The 16,345-nt window shown below is 37.5% G+C and overlaps 3 protein-coding genes across 4 annotated transcripts in view; 1 reads left to right on the top strand and 2 right to left on the bottom strand.

Annotated features, from left to right (window-relative positions):
- Usp (retinoid X receptor ultraspiracle) overlaps positions 1-11,645 on the bottom strand; it is a 104,538-nt gene extending 92,893 nt beyond the window's left edge. The window contains exon 1 of the mRNA XM_083101800.1: positions 11,245-11,645. Coding sequence (XP_082957926.1) covers positions 11,245-11,263 — 19 coding nt within the window. The 5' untranslated portion in view covers positions 11,264-11,645. The remainder of the gene's footprint in view (positions 1-11,244) is intronic.
- On the top strand, positions 697-14,133 carry LOC145972815 (integrator complex subunit 15). Of its 2 annotated transcripts, XM_083101801.1 has the most exons (5): positions 10,967-11,413; positions 11,969-12,163; positions 12,801-13,422; positions 13,501-13,802; positions 13,877-14,133. In XM_083101801.1, exons 2-5 carry the CDS (start codon positions 12,085-12,087, stop codon positions 13,963-13,965), a joined length of 1,092 nt encoding a protein of 363 aa, XP_082957927.1. In that variant the 5' UTR covers positions 10,967-11,413; positions 11,969-12,084; the 3' UTR covers positions 13,966-14,133. The 2 variants fall into 2 exon arrangements, with proteins under 2 accessions (XP_082957928.1, XP_082957927.1); XM_083101802.1 differs by lacking the exons at positions 10,967-11,413; positions 11,969-12,163 and adding an exon at positions 697-941.
- LOC145972816 (ribosomal RNA-processing protein 7 homolog A) lies at positions 13,660-15,435 on the bottom strand. Its single transcript, XM_083101803.1, has 4 exons — positions 15,138-15,435; positions 14,654-14,986; positions 14,274-14,564; positions 13,660-14,186 (listed from the first exon to the last, which is right to left on the bottom strand). Exons 1-4 carry the CDS (start codon positions 15,172-15,174, stop codon positions 14,101-14,103), a joined length of 747 nt encoding a protein of 248 aa, XP_082957929.1. The 5' UTR covers positions 15,175-15,435; the 3' UTR covers positions 13,660-14,100.
- Positions 15,436-16,345: the final 910 nt, after the last annotated feature.

The raw sequence follows: 16,345 nt of genomic DNA on the forward strand, positions 1-16,345 counted from the left end.
TCCGTAATTTGTAAAATCAACCTTAAAATACGAGTACGCGTATTTACAGTAGACTCGTGTTTACAGATCGTAAACTTGCATCGTGCATTCCGACTTTGGATGCGTCACATTTCCCCTACCGATTACTTAGAATCAGACTTTGATTTCGTGGAGACTCCATCCCATCCGGATGTAAATCCCTCCAGCGTCTCTCGCGAACAGCTGCGAAGCCGAGCGATCTCACCTGTCGGCGTTTCGCGCGCGTGGTATATCCATCGTTATTGTTGTTGACCTTGGCGAGGACAAGGTGATAATAAATCGTTTCGTAACACAATCTGCGTACGTCGGTGCGTGGAACACGGAGAAGAAATAACAGAGGAGAGGAAAGAAAAAAAAGGAAAAAAAAACCGCTTTTTCTCACGCCTGTCGCGCATTTTCCCTCCCCCGCCGTGCGAGGAGTGCGTGCCCTCGAGAATAGGGGCACGCGCGATTCGTGTCCCTCGCCTTCTCTTTCTCGCATACGTTACATAACACGTGTGGGAAGCCGTGCGGAATATGTATTATGGTATCGTTATGACTATGATGAATAATACGCGTAAGTATGAACGTAGTTTGGCCGTGATGGTGGCTTCGTGTTGACGCTCTCGGGAATGATATCGCGACGGTAATTATATTATGGAGATGACAGTAACGTGGGCGCGGCCGTAGGAACAAACAACGTTGCGGCTATTATAAAAGTTGGAGCAACTGCGAGAGAGTACGTGTATATACGCGAAACGTGACTGCAAGATACCTCATGTTTTTCTTGAATTAATATTATAACGAAAAGTAAATTCTGAATTAATGTTATAACGAGAAACAAATTCTCGCATGACGGATCTCACGAATAGAATATATACTCAGACTTGTAAATAAATTGCCTGAAGATTCCACTACTTTGCAGATTTTTGTTCAAAATCCAGGTAAAAAATTAAAGTATTTTTATATGCAATTTTAAAATAAGTTTATTTATTGAACAGGATTTTTTAATATAAATAAAGTACATTTTAAACCTAAAAAACTTTATATAAATATATTTTAAAATAACTATTTATGTATTAAATGAAATATAAATTCTAAAGTACTAACATTTGATAGCTAAATAGTCATAAAATTTGGACACATATAATAAAATATTACACACACAAACACACACGCGCGCGCGCGCGCGCGTGTGTGTGTGTGTGTGTGTGTGTATAAACCCTAGATATCGTATCTCAGTGTCTAAACCATCAAGAAATATGTGTATACAACATGTGTTCTTTATATATTTTATGAGAATATTTTTAAGATAAAATATAACACAAAAGATAAAACTAGTACAAGAGATGTTGGTAAAAAAAAAAAAAAAAAAAATCAATAAAATCATGAGATTGTACAATTTAAATATTGTATAAAAGTATAAACAAATGGCCTGGCAAATATATACTTAAAACTTATCAAAAATATTTAGGATAATTTTACATTATACTAAAATATATATCTCGTAATGTTTGATTCTTCAATTGACGACGGCGAAAGATAAGTTTGGAGGCAGAGGGAAAAAATCAATACGAGTCGAAGAACCGCAATTTTGTCGTACTTGGCTGGCATGAGCAGATAAAAAAAATTTCCATTGAAAACAAGTATCTTCGCATACGAAGTTCCTCTTCCTCTCTGAATATGCAAAGGCGAAGATCAAAGTTGCAGACAATATTTTCAGACATTATAGATAATACTTTTTAATAAGCAATTATTTTGTCGAGACTCCTTGTCCGTCTCATATATACGGAGAGAAATATCGACGTGACTTTATTATCGCTGCGATGCGGCAAAACGCGCATCTTTATCGCGCATCGTGTATTTAAAACTTTTATGTATCGCATGCGCGTATCTACTTCTCATTGCGCTGGTCATGCACGCGGTCTACGACTCTTTCAAGTTTTTTTCCTTTCGTGAGCTCGCGAAGTATCGCGAAGTGGTGCGATTAACGTCGCGAAGTAAATCAAATATGTCACGTTCCGCGACTGATAAGCCTCGAAGAAGCGAGAATCGCTCGCCTAGAAACACGATTCTTCAAAACGCAAGATTTCAATTAATGCTTCTAAAAAATTTTTACAAAATAAATAGAGAGAGAGAGGGAGAGAAAATTTAAAAATAATAAAAAATATTTTAAAGCATTTTTCATTTCGTATCTATTAATATTCGTTGGCCAAAAAAATAGTGTTTTTTTCTTCTTTAATGTTATATTACACGAATCGTAAGCATCATTTTGTTGTTTCACGATAGACAAGTAATAATATATCATCGATTTGCGCGTGTCCATCGCAATTGGCATCAAAACTGTCCAGTCGTGTTGCAATTCCTGCTGTAATTCTATCAATTCCGCATCGATCGGCAGTTGAACGTTGCATTAGAATCGCACCATGTATGTATGTACATTCCGCATTAGAGATATCTCGATAGAGAGAAGTTTGCACCTCTGCAAACATTCCATTTTGAGAATTTCGATCTCGTGATTTCGTTAGAATTCTCGGTAGATCCTTCGAAACAATTACATTTATTACTCGAACCGGTGAAAGAGAAGGCTGTAGAAAATTTCCGCGTTCCTCGAATTAAAATTTTCTAAAATTTTCATCGGCGAAATTTTTTAGATTTTTTATTTTCAGAATTCTAGAAAGATTGCATCTTAAGAATTTTAAATTAACATTTTTCATTAATTTTATTTTCACATTAACATTTTTCATTAATTTTATTTTCACATCAACATTTTTCTTTAATTTTATTTTTATACATAAAATTCTTTTTCTCACTAAAATAATAAAGAATATGTACCGCACATTGAATATTTTGTTAAGACATTGAATAGATAAATGTACATATTTCTAATATATTTTTTAAAAAACATAATTCACTTGGCTTGCCGACTATCACAATATAAGAGCAAAAATATCAAAGAAAGAATTTTTCAAAAAAATTCCCTCTTATCCCAATAAAATTCCATGAGAATTCCCCGATTTATCCAGATACAAAAGAAATCCCTGGGAAATCCAGGTTTTCTATGTTTCTTTAGAGAATGGACACCCAAGATTCTAATTGAAATGTTAAACTCAATTCTCGTACAAAATCAAACGAAATTGATATTGTCGATATCCTACTTTTTTATATTAAATCGACAGAGAACTCCGCATTGAGGATTCTAGGAAGAAATGCCAGAATTTTATTAATTACATCGAAATTCTAAATGTGAGACACTACCTTTATTGTTAGATAAAATTTGAGATAGACTTTGAGAATGCATAGAATTAAAACGCGCATAATCGCGCAATCGCGAGATATCTTAATTACTGCCCGCATACACATACGACGATAACGACGGCCATAGTGCACAATACGCATGAGTCCGCACTATGTGACTAAATTATCAGTACGTGTTTAATGAAGCTGAGGGCAGCGTTGCGCTGCAATATTCCTTTCGGCCAAGGTCGTCGCAGGTCTGGCGAAATAATTGACGAACACGGGTCTCGAAAACGATCACGCGTATCGACGGATATAATCGCCGTTGTTCGTTGGCGAGCCTCTAAAGTCGGGGGAAAAATGGACAGCAAACATAGAGGCGTATATCGACGCATTTAAAAGAGGGCTCCCCTTTCACCATGATAATTATAATCCTGTGAGGGGAAAAAGACAAGTGGACAAGTGCTCGCAGCAAGGAAGCATAATTGCACGTCTCCTTATCAATAACTTCAATAACTTGTCATTATAATCTCTGATTTTAAAAAATTCATTCTGCTTTCAAACGATTAAAATTCGCCAATGAATTATTCGGATTATTACCATAATAATTTGAATAATTTAGGAGAGGTGAATATGTAATTATTACTCGTTTAAATTATTTAGATTTATTATATTAAGTTACACTTTGTACTTGCGGCACTACATCACTACTACAGAGTGTCATCGTTAATGACTAGCTAGCGTCGATAAGCGGCATGATAGGGGAACAAAAATAAGCAATAATCTATTTTCGAAATAATCATTCGTTCATGAATAGAACGATAATTAATTCGAATTTAGCTAGCAAATATCGCATTAATTATTGGAGATATCTCTTTTAATTAGATTTCATTTTGCAGTAGTAAAGTATCACGAATTAGTACGAATTGTGTATATTCACGACACATGTGCCGCTTAAACATTGAAAGAAATATATCTCGCGTTCCATACCCGTGAATTATTTCCCATTGTAACACAGAGAAGTACAATATGCAGTTTCAAGTGGTAGTCGATTCTATAGGGTGTCCTGAACAAAAAGCAATTCAATTTCACCGATAATAGAAAATTAATTTCCCTTTGTTATTTACTTATCGATTATTTATCGTCAATTATTCTATGTTACTGTGTCAGGGACAATAATTTCACGGTCGTTAAACGCGTGAATGCTTAAAAGGAACTTTCTCATAAACCGACGTGGCGGGCGTAAAAAAATCTGTCAATAACATGAATCATAATAAATGCAACTTTCATATTAAGTACTTATTGTTAGTGTATTCCTTGCAATACGAAAAATTGATGATTCTTAAGAATTCTTTTTGAAGAATATTAGAAATTGATCTCTTTTGCATGTATTTTGTCCATGTTTATACATCAGCATTTTAAAATTTTAGACATTTAACTTTTTCTTTGTTCAATACGAGTTTCTGTGCGTAGTAATCAAAAATGCACGGTGTGACATGCTTCGTGATTAAATTGTTTGAAATAGAAAAAAACTCGATTTATTTTTATTCCGCAAGATATTTTTTAGAATACTGAACCTAATTTTATTATAAAAATAATAAAGTAATGTTATTTTAAAAGTAGAAATTTCAATTTTGTTGAAATTTTTTTTATTTCTTGAAGGTTCGGAAGAATATTAATTTTTTAAATTAGGTTCAATATTCCAAAAGAATTCTGTGGAGTTTGTAAAACTGACCGAGTTTTTTTTTTATGGGAAGCAACATTTCCTCAGACAAGTCATTTTTTTAGGCTATTACATGAGAAATAGCAGTTTTTGAACATGCTACGAGTATAGATTCGTATTAAACAAAAAGATTAAATATTTAAGATATTTAGTTAAATAGCTAAAAGCTACATATCTAAGATTTAAATAGCTAAAAGTTAAATATCTAAAATTTAAATATACTGACATATTGTTTAAACAATAATGAAATGCCAGGAAGATCAATTTCTAACATTCTTTAAAAAAAATTCCTAAAAATCATCAATTTTTCGTACTGTTAAAATAGACTGGTCCTTTGATGAACATCAACTTTTTCCGCCGAATGGAAGGAAGCTACAAAAAAGCACCGTTATCAATCTCCATATCGCCGGGTAATCGCGCGGAAGTTCTCGACAACGCAAACGCAATATTCGCACGCGGTAAGAAAACTGCAAAGGCTAGCGATGCGTGAATAATTCGCGCCGCCTTCGGCCTTCGGCTGCATAAAAGGGGTTCTACATAGAATAGGTGTGTCTTGTTCCGCGGTGAGCAAGCAATGTCATTGGGTCGGTATTCTGCATTCGCCATGAGAACACTGGCAACAATGCGCGCGCGGTGCAACAATTGCGTAACGCGATTGCATAATTATCGATCCGCCTGAGCGGAACTCAGCGGAACGAGTGATCCTCTCAGATCGCGTGCTGCAATGATCGATCAATAAACTCGACTTGCGTATCGCGAGTCGACTTGCGAGTCGAGTGCATTGTCTGTTGACATTTTCGCGCCGATTCATCGCGATCGCCGATTCAATCGTCCATTCAACCGCGAGATCGCGAGCGATTCCCCAGCAACGACAGACGCACCTCGTTGGGAGTTGTTTGTTGAAATGATTACCACGAGTAAAATAATCCAATTATTATCTCGTATCCATATGGATACTATCGTGTATACGTGCAGAAAGAATCGACTTGTTTAAATCGTGTCAAAATTTTTCGCCCACGCCACCGAGACTATTTCGCTTCTAGTTGGAGTAGAGCCGCCAACGTTTATAACTGCAGGACGTCCTGGCCGATACGACAAGCCGAATATCTAAATAGCGAATGTGCATGTCCTGTTCGCCCACACTCGCTTATCTCATTAATTGGTACGAAATCCGTGCGAGACCCCGTTCGACTATAACGATTTGATATGGTGATGTATTCGCGATTGGTGGATACCATGCGCGATTCTTATGAATCGATATGACATTTGAGAATTTCCATCTTAGGGCCGCTTCAACAATATACAGAGAGAAACCAATATAATTGTAGAAATACAGTATATCGTCAGAAATACAATTGGTTACACTGAATTATTTTGTCATGCTGGCAACCCTTTAATCAACGATTGAGTTAATTGGAGTTTGGTCGAAGCGGCCCTTAATGACGATTAACAAAGTTGATTGTTTGGACTCTTCATGATTTTATATGAAAAATCATTAACAACGAGACGAAAATGTGCGTTTCGATAATACGTTATCGTGTTTTTCGAGGTTTCTTTACAGTAAACCCTTCTTCCGATCGCTATCGATACATATTACTTCTAGGAAAGCATCGTATGAGCATACACAGGACCTACAGTTTAGCGCAACCGAGATGACTCTGGCAGATGTTCGGCCAGCTTGCTAACTGACTCGTTCGTCGAAGTTCAAACATCGAATTCGAAAAAGGGGAGAAAACGATGCAAATAACAGACGAAGCAGTCAGCTTGTGCATATACGCGGTTATTCAAATCCTTTTCCTAAATTAGTCTAAAAGGGCAATAATTTAAAATAATGATTAATTATTCTCTTTGCTTGATTTCTAAATAAAGATACGCACAAAACGCTTCTAAATTTGTCCGGGACACCCTATATACAGTCTATAGTAACCTTTACTGGTAAACGCCCTGCAAAGGAACCTTGTTGCACTTTAGAATTTTGCGACTTGCATCTCGCTTACTGCTTCTCTCTATTTCTCTTTCCCTTCCCCTTATTTTGTTCAGAAAGCGCGATACTCGCTTTAAAAGATCCCGAATGCCGAAGCAGAGGAGTAGAAGCTAGAAGAATATAACAGAAGCAGAGCGTATAAGGCATCGTCTGATGCCTGCGGTGCATGGTGCAGGAGGACAGCGTTGCAAATGAGAGGAAGCAAACGAGCGAGCGAGCGAGAAGGAAAGAGAGGGGGAGAGAAAGAGAGAGAGAGAAAGACAAGGAAAGGGAGATGGAAGAAGGACAAAAAAAACGAAAGAGGAGGTGAAGAGAAGGATGGAGAAACACATATAGCAACGTAGCTCGTCCTTGGACTTATATAACGAGGAAGAGACCACAAGAGGGAGAGGAGAGAAAGAGAAAGAAAGAGAGAGAAGATTTGCGAAAGAGAACAAAACACTATGCGGATAGAGTACGCGGATTAAAAATGAAGGATAAAGGGCGACGTTAGCCCTGCGGTGCGCGATGCCTGCCAAATTCCAGGACAAAGGATTTCGGGGAATTTCTTTTTGGATCCTTCTGCAGGTAGGTCAGAAAACTCGCAGATGCAGCAGACTCAGCAATGCCTTGCGCTTTTTCCGTCTTAACCTCCCTCCCCCCCCCCCCCGGTCTTTCCGTCCCTTTTTCTTTTGAGGGACGCCGACCACCGGCTACTCGTTTCGTTTTAACTCCGGGACATGCCATTTTTCCCGCTCCCTAAGGACTTTCAACACGGGAGATATCCTTCTCCAAACTTTCAAAATCTTTTTTCCCTCTCGAACATTATTTACTGACCGAGAGAAATATACAGGATGTCTCGAACAAAACTCGACGATTATTATTTTAGCAAATTTTGAAGAAAATGGTCCATATTCTGAATCCTCTTTTATCGATAAAAGTGCTTCTAAAAGTGGCTTATAGCCAATCAAAAGGCTTATAAGCCACTTTTAGAGGCACTTTTATCGTTAAAAGAGGATTCAGAATATGGACCAATATCTCCAAGAGAATATATATTCTCAGGCATTTTTTCACAAACGAAAGGGAGCGATATTTTCTTATCTTCCATTAACTTGATCGTGTATCAATTCACATGCGAATCATCTTCCAAGATAAAGTCCGTGAGAATCATCTCGGAAAATGGACTGCTGCGCTTGCGAGCGTGATGTCTTGAAAAACGAGAGAAAAGCAATATAAGGGACGGTGCGATGGTATGCGAAAAAAAGAGCGAGAAAAAGGAACGAGAAGTCGCGACCGTGATCTCGCGGATACCAGGATGAATGCAGAAAGGTCGGCGCGGTTGGGTCTCGCACACACACACACATACACACAACCATCGCGCCAACTTAGAAATGTACTCCCGCGAACGCAATGTTATTCGTGACATTTTCGAACGAAGCAAGTTTGATCTTCTTTGAGAGCGATTAATGATATCGTAAACATCGTCCTGGGTTACTAGGGATTCTTGGATTATTAAATTAATGAATGAAATACTTCGAGTGAGCGTTTGATTGATTAATCAAGGTGAAGAAAATGCTTTAAAATCAAAATGAAATGGAAATACAGAGTGTAAATAACAGAGTATAATTAATAATATAAATAATATAAAATAATTCCATTTTATTTTGGTTTTAAAGCATAAGATTCTTCACCTTAATCATTAATCAATCAAACGCTCACTCGAACTATTTCATTGATTAATTTAATAATTCAAGTATTGCTAGTAACCCAAGACAAAGTTTACAATGTCACTAATCGCTCTCAGAACGATTAATTTCTATCTTATAAAAAGTTCCCTGAAACTTTTTTTCCCCAAATCTTCTAGATATCTTTATTTAAAGTTCCAGGTAAAGAATAATATTCTAGGGAAATATTTTAAAGATTTTTTTTTTATGCAATTTTCTAAAATAAATTTCTTATTATATATATATTATATATTTTGTATGTTATATATTTAATTTATATATTCAAAAACAGGCGTTTTTTAAACTTCAATACCACCCACTTCAAATCATCGTATCTTTTATTTTTTATCTTTGGACTTTTTGCCCGAGGAAACTTTTGATCAGCACCATCTAAACTACAACATATTTCATTTTCAGCCAATTTGACCGAAGCTTTCCTCCAGCCACTTTCTTCATATAAAATATGCGGGGTCCTTTTAGAGCCCGCACATTTTATATGAAGAAGTGTTAGATTTGTAAATGCATTAAAATAGATAAGCATTTTTTACTTGCGTAAAATTTTCATTTCTTTATCACTAAAAATTACATAAAGAACATATACTTCATATTCAATGTTTTGTTAAAATATTGAATATGTAAACAAACATAAATATATATTCATATAATATATTTTAAACACATAATATATAATATATAACCAATAATTGTCTCGCCGATTGTTTACAATGTAAAAGTAAAATTAACTCAGAAAAAAAATTTTTTTTTTAAATATCCTGAATTCCAGTAAAATTCCATGAGAATTTCCTTATTTTTTCAGGTAGAAATTCCTAAGAAATCCATGGTCTCTAAAGGAAATTTCTGAGAATGCTAGGTTTTCCATACTTTTCCAGAGGATAGACATCCTAAAATTTATATTAATAAAATACAAAATCCATTTTCGATCGAACATATATTTATGACGAATTTATCATAAACCGATCAAACTTATTTCACTCGAAAGCCCTATCACCTTTCCCTCGCGAAGATCGAAATACTTATCAGCGCGCGAATCTTCTTATATTACGCCAGATTTGCCGCGCTAAACTGGCCAATTAAAATCGCAGAACCAATAATAAATGTACCAATTCGAATGATACGAATCTATCATAAGATGGACTCGCAAATTTCGAAAAAATGCTCGGATAAATGACGATCGCCTTCGCACAAAATATCAAGCTTACCGAATAAGTTATGCGCTGAGTCAACAATCGGTGCAAAAAATTCTCGCGAATATTATAATTAAATCATCAAACATTGATTATTCAACGAACTCCATATTTAATTTTTTAATTGATCGATTAAAACGCTAATTTCATTCATCCAAGCAGATTTATCCTCTCAACGATACGTGAACTTTTACTTTAAATTCCAAGTCTTTTCTTAGCAAAAAGTACTCCGATAATTAAACAAACGGTCCACATAATTCGGCTGATAATAACGAGCGCAGGTCGCGTTCAGCATAAAATAAACAAGAGAACTTATTATGCTCATATGTATACATCTCGAGATGCATCTAACCTGTCATAGTGTATCAACGATAAAATACTAATTACTTTCGACTTTTTTGCCGGGCGTTTTTATCTTCGCGCAAAACGTCACTCCGGCAAAAGTGAAAAGCTCTCGCCTCGATTCATGATGGAAGGGCTGGATAGGGGCTGCGACGCGCCATCGCGCATGGGGGTTGCACGACGACGACGACGACGTCGAGGCGGGAGGGTTAATTCGCGGTGACTTGAGGTAGGGCGCGCACGAGCGGTCGGCAGGTGTCGCCACGTCGCGACGTGGCACGGCACGGCACGGCACGGCACGGTATGGCATGGCATGGCATGGCACGCGGCCGCCAGCCGTCAGCCGTCATACTTGGTCAGGCGACGATGATTCTCACGTGCGCGCGCTCGCCGTTGTCAAACGACATCGTGACTCCGATTCATCGCGCTGGCCCGGACCTCCCTTTACGTAGGTTAAAAGAGACATGCAGCTACGGTGAAACGCAAACGCGTTGCGCAACTAGATACAGCGGCGTCTAGTATTATCGTCAGGGAAATCCTGTCTAATATGATCGTCGCCGTCATATACCGCCGACGATCATCCGCATGATGATGCCTCTAAGGGTGTATCTCGCTCGTTCGCTATCCTTGTTGAACGAACGCAAGCGAGCGAGCGAGGGAGCGAGATAGTAGTCTTGTATCCCTCCCGTGAGTGCGCGAGGGACGAAGGGGACTGTACGCGCGCGCTACGGTACAGTCGAGGCTAAAAGCGCGCCGCGTGACATAGATTTTGATCCGCGGCGATGGCGATTTTCGCAGCGACCCCGACGGTCGTCCGCCGTCCGATGTCCCGGTTAAATCGGGTCGAGCGCAGATGACATATGACAATGAGTATCGCGACAAGCGGAAAGCGACCTGCGGTCGTACGTCGAACGTGAAGCGAACGCGGTCACTGAACCAGTTCCGTTTCGACCCTGACACTGCCATTGCCCCCGGGAGGGCGTCGCGCGATTTATGTCATAGTCGGAATATCGTCGCCGCTTTCTCACGCGGATCCTCTCGGGAGAAACTCACCTCTCTCAGAGGACTCCATCGTCGCGCTCTGCGGACGCTCTACGCTGCCGACTCCCGGGGCGCTCTACGGCTGGAACGGGGATCACGCCGCTGGCGGCGCACGTGGAGACGAGACCCGCTCTTGGCTCACGGCGCGGCTGGTCGGTCAGCACGGGAAATTCTCACCACGGTATAAACATGGCCGGCCGCGCTCGGCCGCACGGCTCCCTGGCCTGTCACAATCTCGCGCGGCGAGGGGGGGAGGGGGTCGTTGAACCTTTTGCCGCGGCTACGAGACGGCGTCGCGGAAGGGCCACCGGCCGCGCGAACCTTTTTTCGGGGGGTCTGCGGGGGACAAAAACGGCGTTGTGCACCGTAGCTCCGGTGGGCGCGACCTAAAAATAGATCGGCGGATTCGGCAGATTGTTTTGACTAATAATGCGCTTCGCAACCTACTCGCTGGTGGCGCCACTGGGCGGCCAGGCCGCGCTATGCTCGCGTCGCGACGCGCTGGCGCTGTACATATGTCAATGCACACACACACACACATTATATCTACATATATCATACTCTCTAATACACACATGTACTATATATATATATATATATATATATATATATATATATATATATATATATATATATATATATATGTATGTATGTATACACACATGGGCCGTGTTCCGAAATTACTGCCAGTACTGCAAATTCTATAGTGCACGTTACGTATATTATATATTTTCAGTGCTGGCAATAAACTGGCAGCAATTTCGGAACACGGCCATAATCATCTGTGTCCAGAGAGAGCGAATGCTGAAAATTGAATAACTTCTTGGATAGTTTACAATTATCTGCATTATAATGACCGGGAATGATGTCAAGCAGGCTCTCAGAAAGTTGGAATTTCCTTATTGCGCCAGGGAGGCTCTATGCAGAATCGGTATGAGTAGCATAGGTTATGTCGTAAATAATAAACATAAGTAAATAATAACACAAGCATGTAAACTGTAATTCTGAATCATTACTAATCTAATATTTAATATCAAATAATAATTGGATTATATTATTATATACTTCTTAATCCGTGCCTTTCGACTTTGGCTCTTTTACATTTGTAATCTTTGTACAGTGTAAATGAACTTAGATATCTAAAGTAAAAGGTTTATAGTGTCTGACAATATCTAAAATAAAATTGAAATCATCACAAAATAGGTTACAAGAATAGTTACGACAATGATATTAAATTTAATATTACTTAAAATTACAGTTATATATATATATATATATATATATATATATATATATATATATATATATACATATATATAAACAAAAATAATATAATAGCATTAAAGTTTAAAAGAAATAAATAAAAGTAACGTTAAAGATATACGAAATTAAAAAAAGGAATTAAAAGATAACTTTGATAGTCAAAATTAAAAATAAAATTACATTAAAATTGAAATTAAATTTAAACTTCAGTATTAAGAGTATTGTACTTTAAAATAAAAAACCTAAAACTGAATATAGCAACTGAAATAACTATATTATATATTCATAATTTTTTTTTATTCAAGAAATACTCTGCTGCAGACCTGGCAAGCAAGTCGACCTGCAAATGGATTTGATATCAGAGTTTGTGTTTGGAGAGATAGAGAAGCGAAAAAAACGTAACATGACCATGGCAATACAAGAATTGCAACTGATAGAGATTATGAGTGACTTCTTCCAAAGTCCGGGTGGCACACCTGCAGTACGTAATGCTCTTTTTTTATCGCTCTTCCCAGCAGACAGTCTCAGGTATAAGACTTTAGGTAACCTGGTGTCTTTGGCAATTACCACACAAAACAAGGCTGTTCTGAATGCAGCTGGCATCTGGATGCAGCAATTGGGCTCAACCTCGTTGCAAAGTGTAGGACTGGCGAGGCATATACTCAATGACTATTTTGTGCTTACTCCAAAATCTATTGATAAGCTAAAGCAACTACCTATACTAGCACCACATTTTACTGCAAACTTATTAACGGCAATAGGTGAAGTTTATGAGGATAAAGACCCGCCTACGGAGTTACTCAGATTAGTAGGTGAATGGATCGATGAAAATCCAAGTTTACTGTTGACTCTCTTAATGGACAATCCAGCATTGCCCACTGGTGGGATTCCAATGACACCGATAACGCCTATAGCAGGCCTGTTCAGGTATTTTGTATACTATAATTCTTGCAATACAAAAGTGATAAATAAAAGAATCTAATGTCAAACTATTTTTCTTCACAGGTGGTGCATATTAAGTCCTCTACGTCATGATGCCACGGGAACTACAGAAAGTCAAGAGGAGACGCGAAAATTTCATTCAAAGGTTCAACAGTTGCTCATGGATTCAGTATTACGTCTGAATAATAGTGGTAATAACAAGCATGCGATATCAGCGCAGCATTTAGCATCCACTACACGTTTATTGACGACAAACTTGCAAAATCGCACAAACATAGACATGGCTTCGCGCGATTTAGCCATGGAACGACTCGCGCAAGCAGTCAGCGCTGCCATGTCTGCAAATTGTATTTATGGAAATAAACGTATGTTTCTTATATATAAAAATATATATTAATACTTTTATGTATATAATACATATCTCCAACATCTGTTACAGAGGAATTATTGGCGCTTTTGCAACCATTATCATATCAGCATTTCTTAATTGAATGGACATTACAGACTTATGCAACTAAAGCAACTTGAGGCATCATGTGACGATAATGTAATTTAATTTCAGCATTTTAGTAATTATTGTTTGTATATAAAAAGATGCATTCTTATTAGATTTAATTGCATATTATACAATATTTAACTACTCTGTATAATATTTAATTTAATCTAAAAAGGCTTGAATGTCCGTTTTAATTTCAATTCCTGCAGTCTCTGTTTATCCAATTCAAATTTTTTCCGTAATTCTGCTAATTCTAAAAACAGCATAACAGTATAAATTGAATATATCTCTAAGAGAAATTTTTTATTACAAAAATCTTGTGATTTAAAGTTATACTTACTCTGCTTTTTTGTCTCTCGAATTTGAAAAGTATAGAAATTAAGTAATTGCTTCTTTTTCTTGCGTTGTTCTTCCTTTTCTTGCACCTTGCCAATGGTAGATTCTTTCCTAGATGGTGCAAATTGTCCCCTTTTCTTTCCACCTGCTATGGTTACCCAACCATCATCATCCTCTTCTGCAATCTGTCCAGTACGATTCTTTATTTCCTTGTCATACAAAGTTAAATATTCCTCAACCTGTTGTTTTGTTACATTCTCATTATACAAAGAATCATTGTATTCTTTACACCATTCTGTTTTAAAAATTAATTATTAGAAAAAATATAATTTAATAAAAAAAATATATAACTGCTATTACAATATAAAATAAAATACAACTCACTTCTTAATCCTGTGAGACATGTATTTTCATCACTACTTAATGTGATGACACAATCATCTGACAGTTCCAGTGCCTTATCCAAAGAAGATACTTTTTTAAAAACAATGTATGCTGTTTTGAATCCTTTTGCTTTTGAAAATGTAATAAGATGTATATCTCCACAAAGCTTGATAAATGCATGTTTCAAACAGTCAGTGGTTACATACGGTGGTATATTTAATACAAAGAGAGTGTGATTCCTAGGATATTCAGATTCTTGATTTCTTACAGAGTGTTCCTTAAAAAACAACTGATGTTTATCTGAATTGTTTGCGTCGAAACGAATCCATAATGCTATAATCCGAAACAAAAGTTAATATGAATATAATCCAATACATATATACATACATATATATATATATATATATATATATATATATACATATAAATAAAAAAAATTCTCTATTTTTCAAATATATATACGTAGAATAATGATATAACTTACTTTTAAAACCTTTTGTATTTTCCATATTAGTTTTCATGTTTTGCTTCTTACAGTCTTTATACTTTTGTTCAATTTAAAGCGAGCACATCAAACTAAACGTTTATCGAGATTTGTTTGAAATATTTCTCTTTTATTTATCAGATATTATTCTATCGATTTAATAAACTTATGAACTAAACGTTGTTAAACGTTTTTAGTAGAATGCATGGAGAAATAAATAACAGAAGTATAAGGGCCGCTTCGACCAAACTCCGATTAACTCAATCGTTGATTAAAGGGTTGCCAACATGACAAAATAATTCAGTGTGACCAATTGTATTTCTAACAATATACAGAGAGAGAAGCCAGGCTCCATGAACTTAGCCGGCCAACTTCGGTTTTTCCAATTTTTTTTATAGCGAATCGTTTGTTGGTCGTTTGTTGGTGATTGTTGGCCTAATTACAGCGTTTGTTGGTTTATATTTGTTTGTAAAATAAAGAAACAAAAATCAGCGTGAAGTTAGCCGGCGAAATCTCATTTTCGTTTAAAAAGCGGTTCAATCGATGCGGAATCGTTTGGAGATGATTGTTGGCCTAATTATAACGTTTGTTGGTTCATTATTTGCTTAAAAAACGAAAAATAAACTTTTACATTAAGGCCGAATCTACAATAGGAATAAGCCTTAAGGAATTGATCAATCACAGTTGAATGTGAAATAGTAATCGAATATGATTGGTTAATTTCTTACGACAAGGCTTTACAATCTAAACTGTCAGCATGGAGCTGACACACACACACACACGGGGAGGTGCAAGGGGGGCCTTCGGCCCCCCCTCCCGCACCCACTCCGTCCCCCTCGCTTCGCGTGAAATTTGCAAAGTGGAACCTCGCTTCGCGTGGAAAGTTGCACCCTACCGTAGGCACCCCTACCGGCGGGGTGGGTGCAGGAGGGTGCAACTTTCCACGCGAAGCGAGGTTCCACTTTGCAACTTTTCACGCGAAGCGAGAGGGACGGGGTGGGTGCGAGAGGGGGGGCCTAAGGCCCCCCTTGCACTACCCCCCCCGCGCGCGCGCGTGTGTGTGTGTGTGTGTGTGTGTGTCAGCTCCATGCTGACAGTTTAGATTGTAAAGCCTTGTCGTAAGAAATTAATCAATCATATTATTCGTATTAAGTTAGCCGGAAATTTTTCAGCCAACCAAAAATCTCCTTATGGAATCGTTTGTATTT

Source organism: Camponotus vicinus, unplaced genomic scaffold (genome assembly GCF_025532165.1).
Source record: "Camponotus vicinus isolate PSW18456_S1 unplaced genomic scaffold, iyCamVici1.0 SCAF_6, whole genome shotgun sequence".
Lineage (NCBI taxonomy): Eukaryota > Metazoa > Arthropoda > Insecta > Hymenoptera > Formicidae > Camponotus > Camponotus vicinus.

What these genes read in the sequence shown, in the direction of transcription:
- LOC145972815 (XM_083101801.1), top strand. Translation starts at nt 12,085, where the DNA reads ATGACCGGGAATGATGTCAAGCAGGCTCTCAGAAAGTTGGAATTTCCT. An exon ending in GGAGGCTCTATGCAGAATCG is followed by an intron (nt 12,164 to 12,800) that starts GTATGAGTAGCA and finishes TTTTTATTCAAG; the next exon opens with AAATACTCTGCTGCAGACCT. An exon ending in CCTATAGCAGGCCTGTTCAG is followed by an intron (nt 13,423 to 13,500) that starts GTATTTTGTATA and finishes TTTTCTTCACAG; the next exon opens with GTGGTGCATATTAAGTCCTC.
- LOC145972816 (XM_083101803.1), bottom strand. Translation starts at nt 15,174, where the DNA reads ATGAAAACTAATATGGAAAATACAAAAGGTTTTAAAA. An exon ending in AAATACAAAAGGTTTTAAAA is followed by an intron (nt 14,987 to 15,137) that starts GTAAGTTATATC and finishes TTCGGATTATAG; the next exon opens with CATTATGGATTCGTTTCGAC. An exon ending in ATGTCTCACAGGATTAAGAA is followed by an intron (nt 14,565 to 14,653) that starts GTGAGTTGTATT and finishes TTTTTAAAACAG; the next exon opens with AATGGTGTAAAGAATACAAT.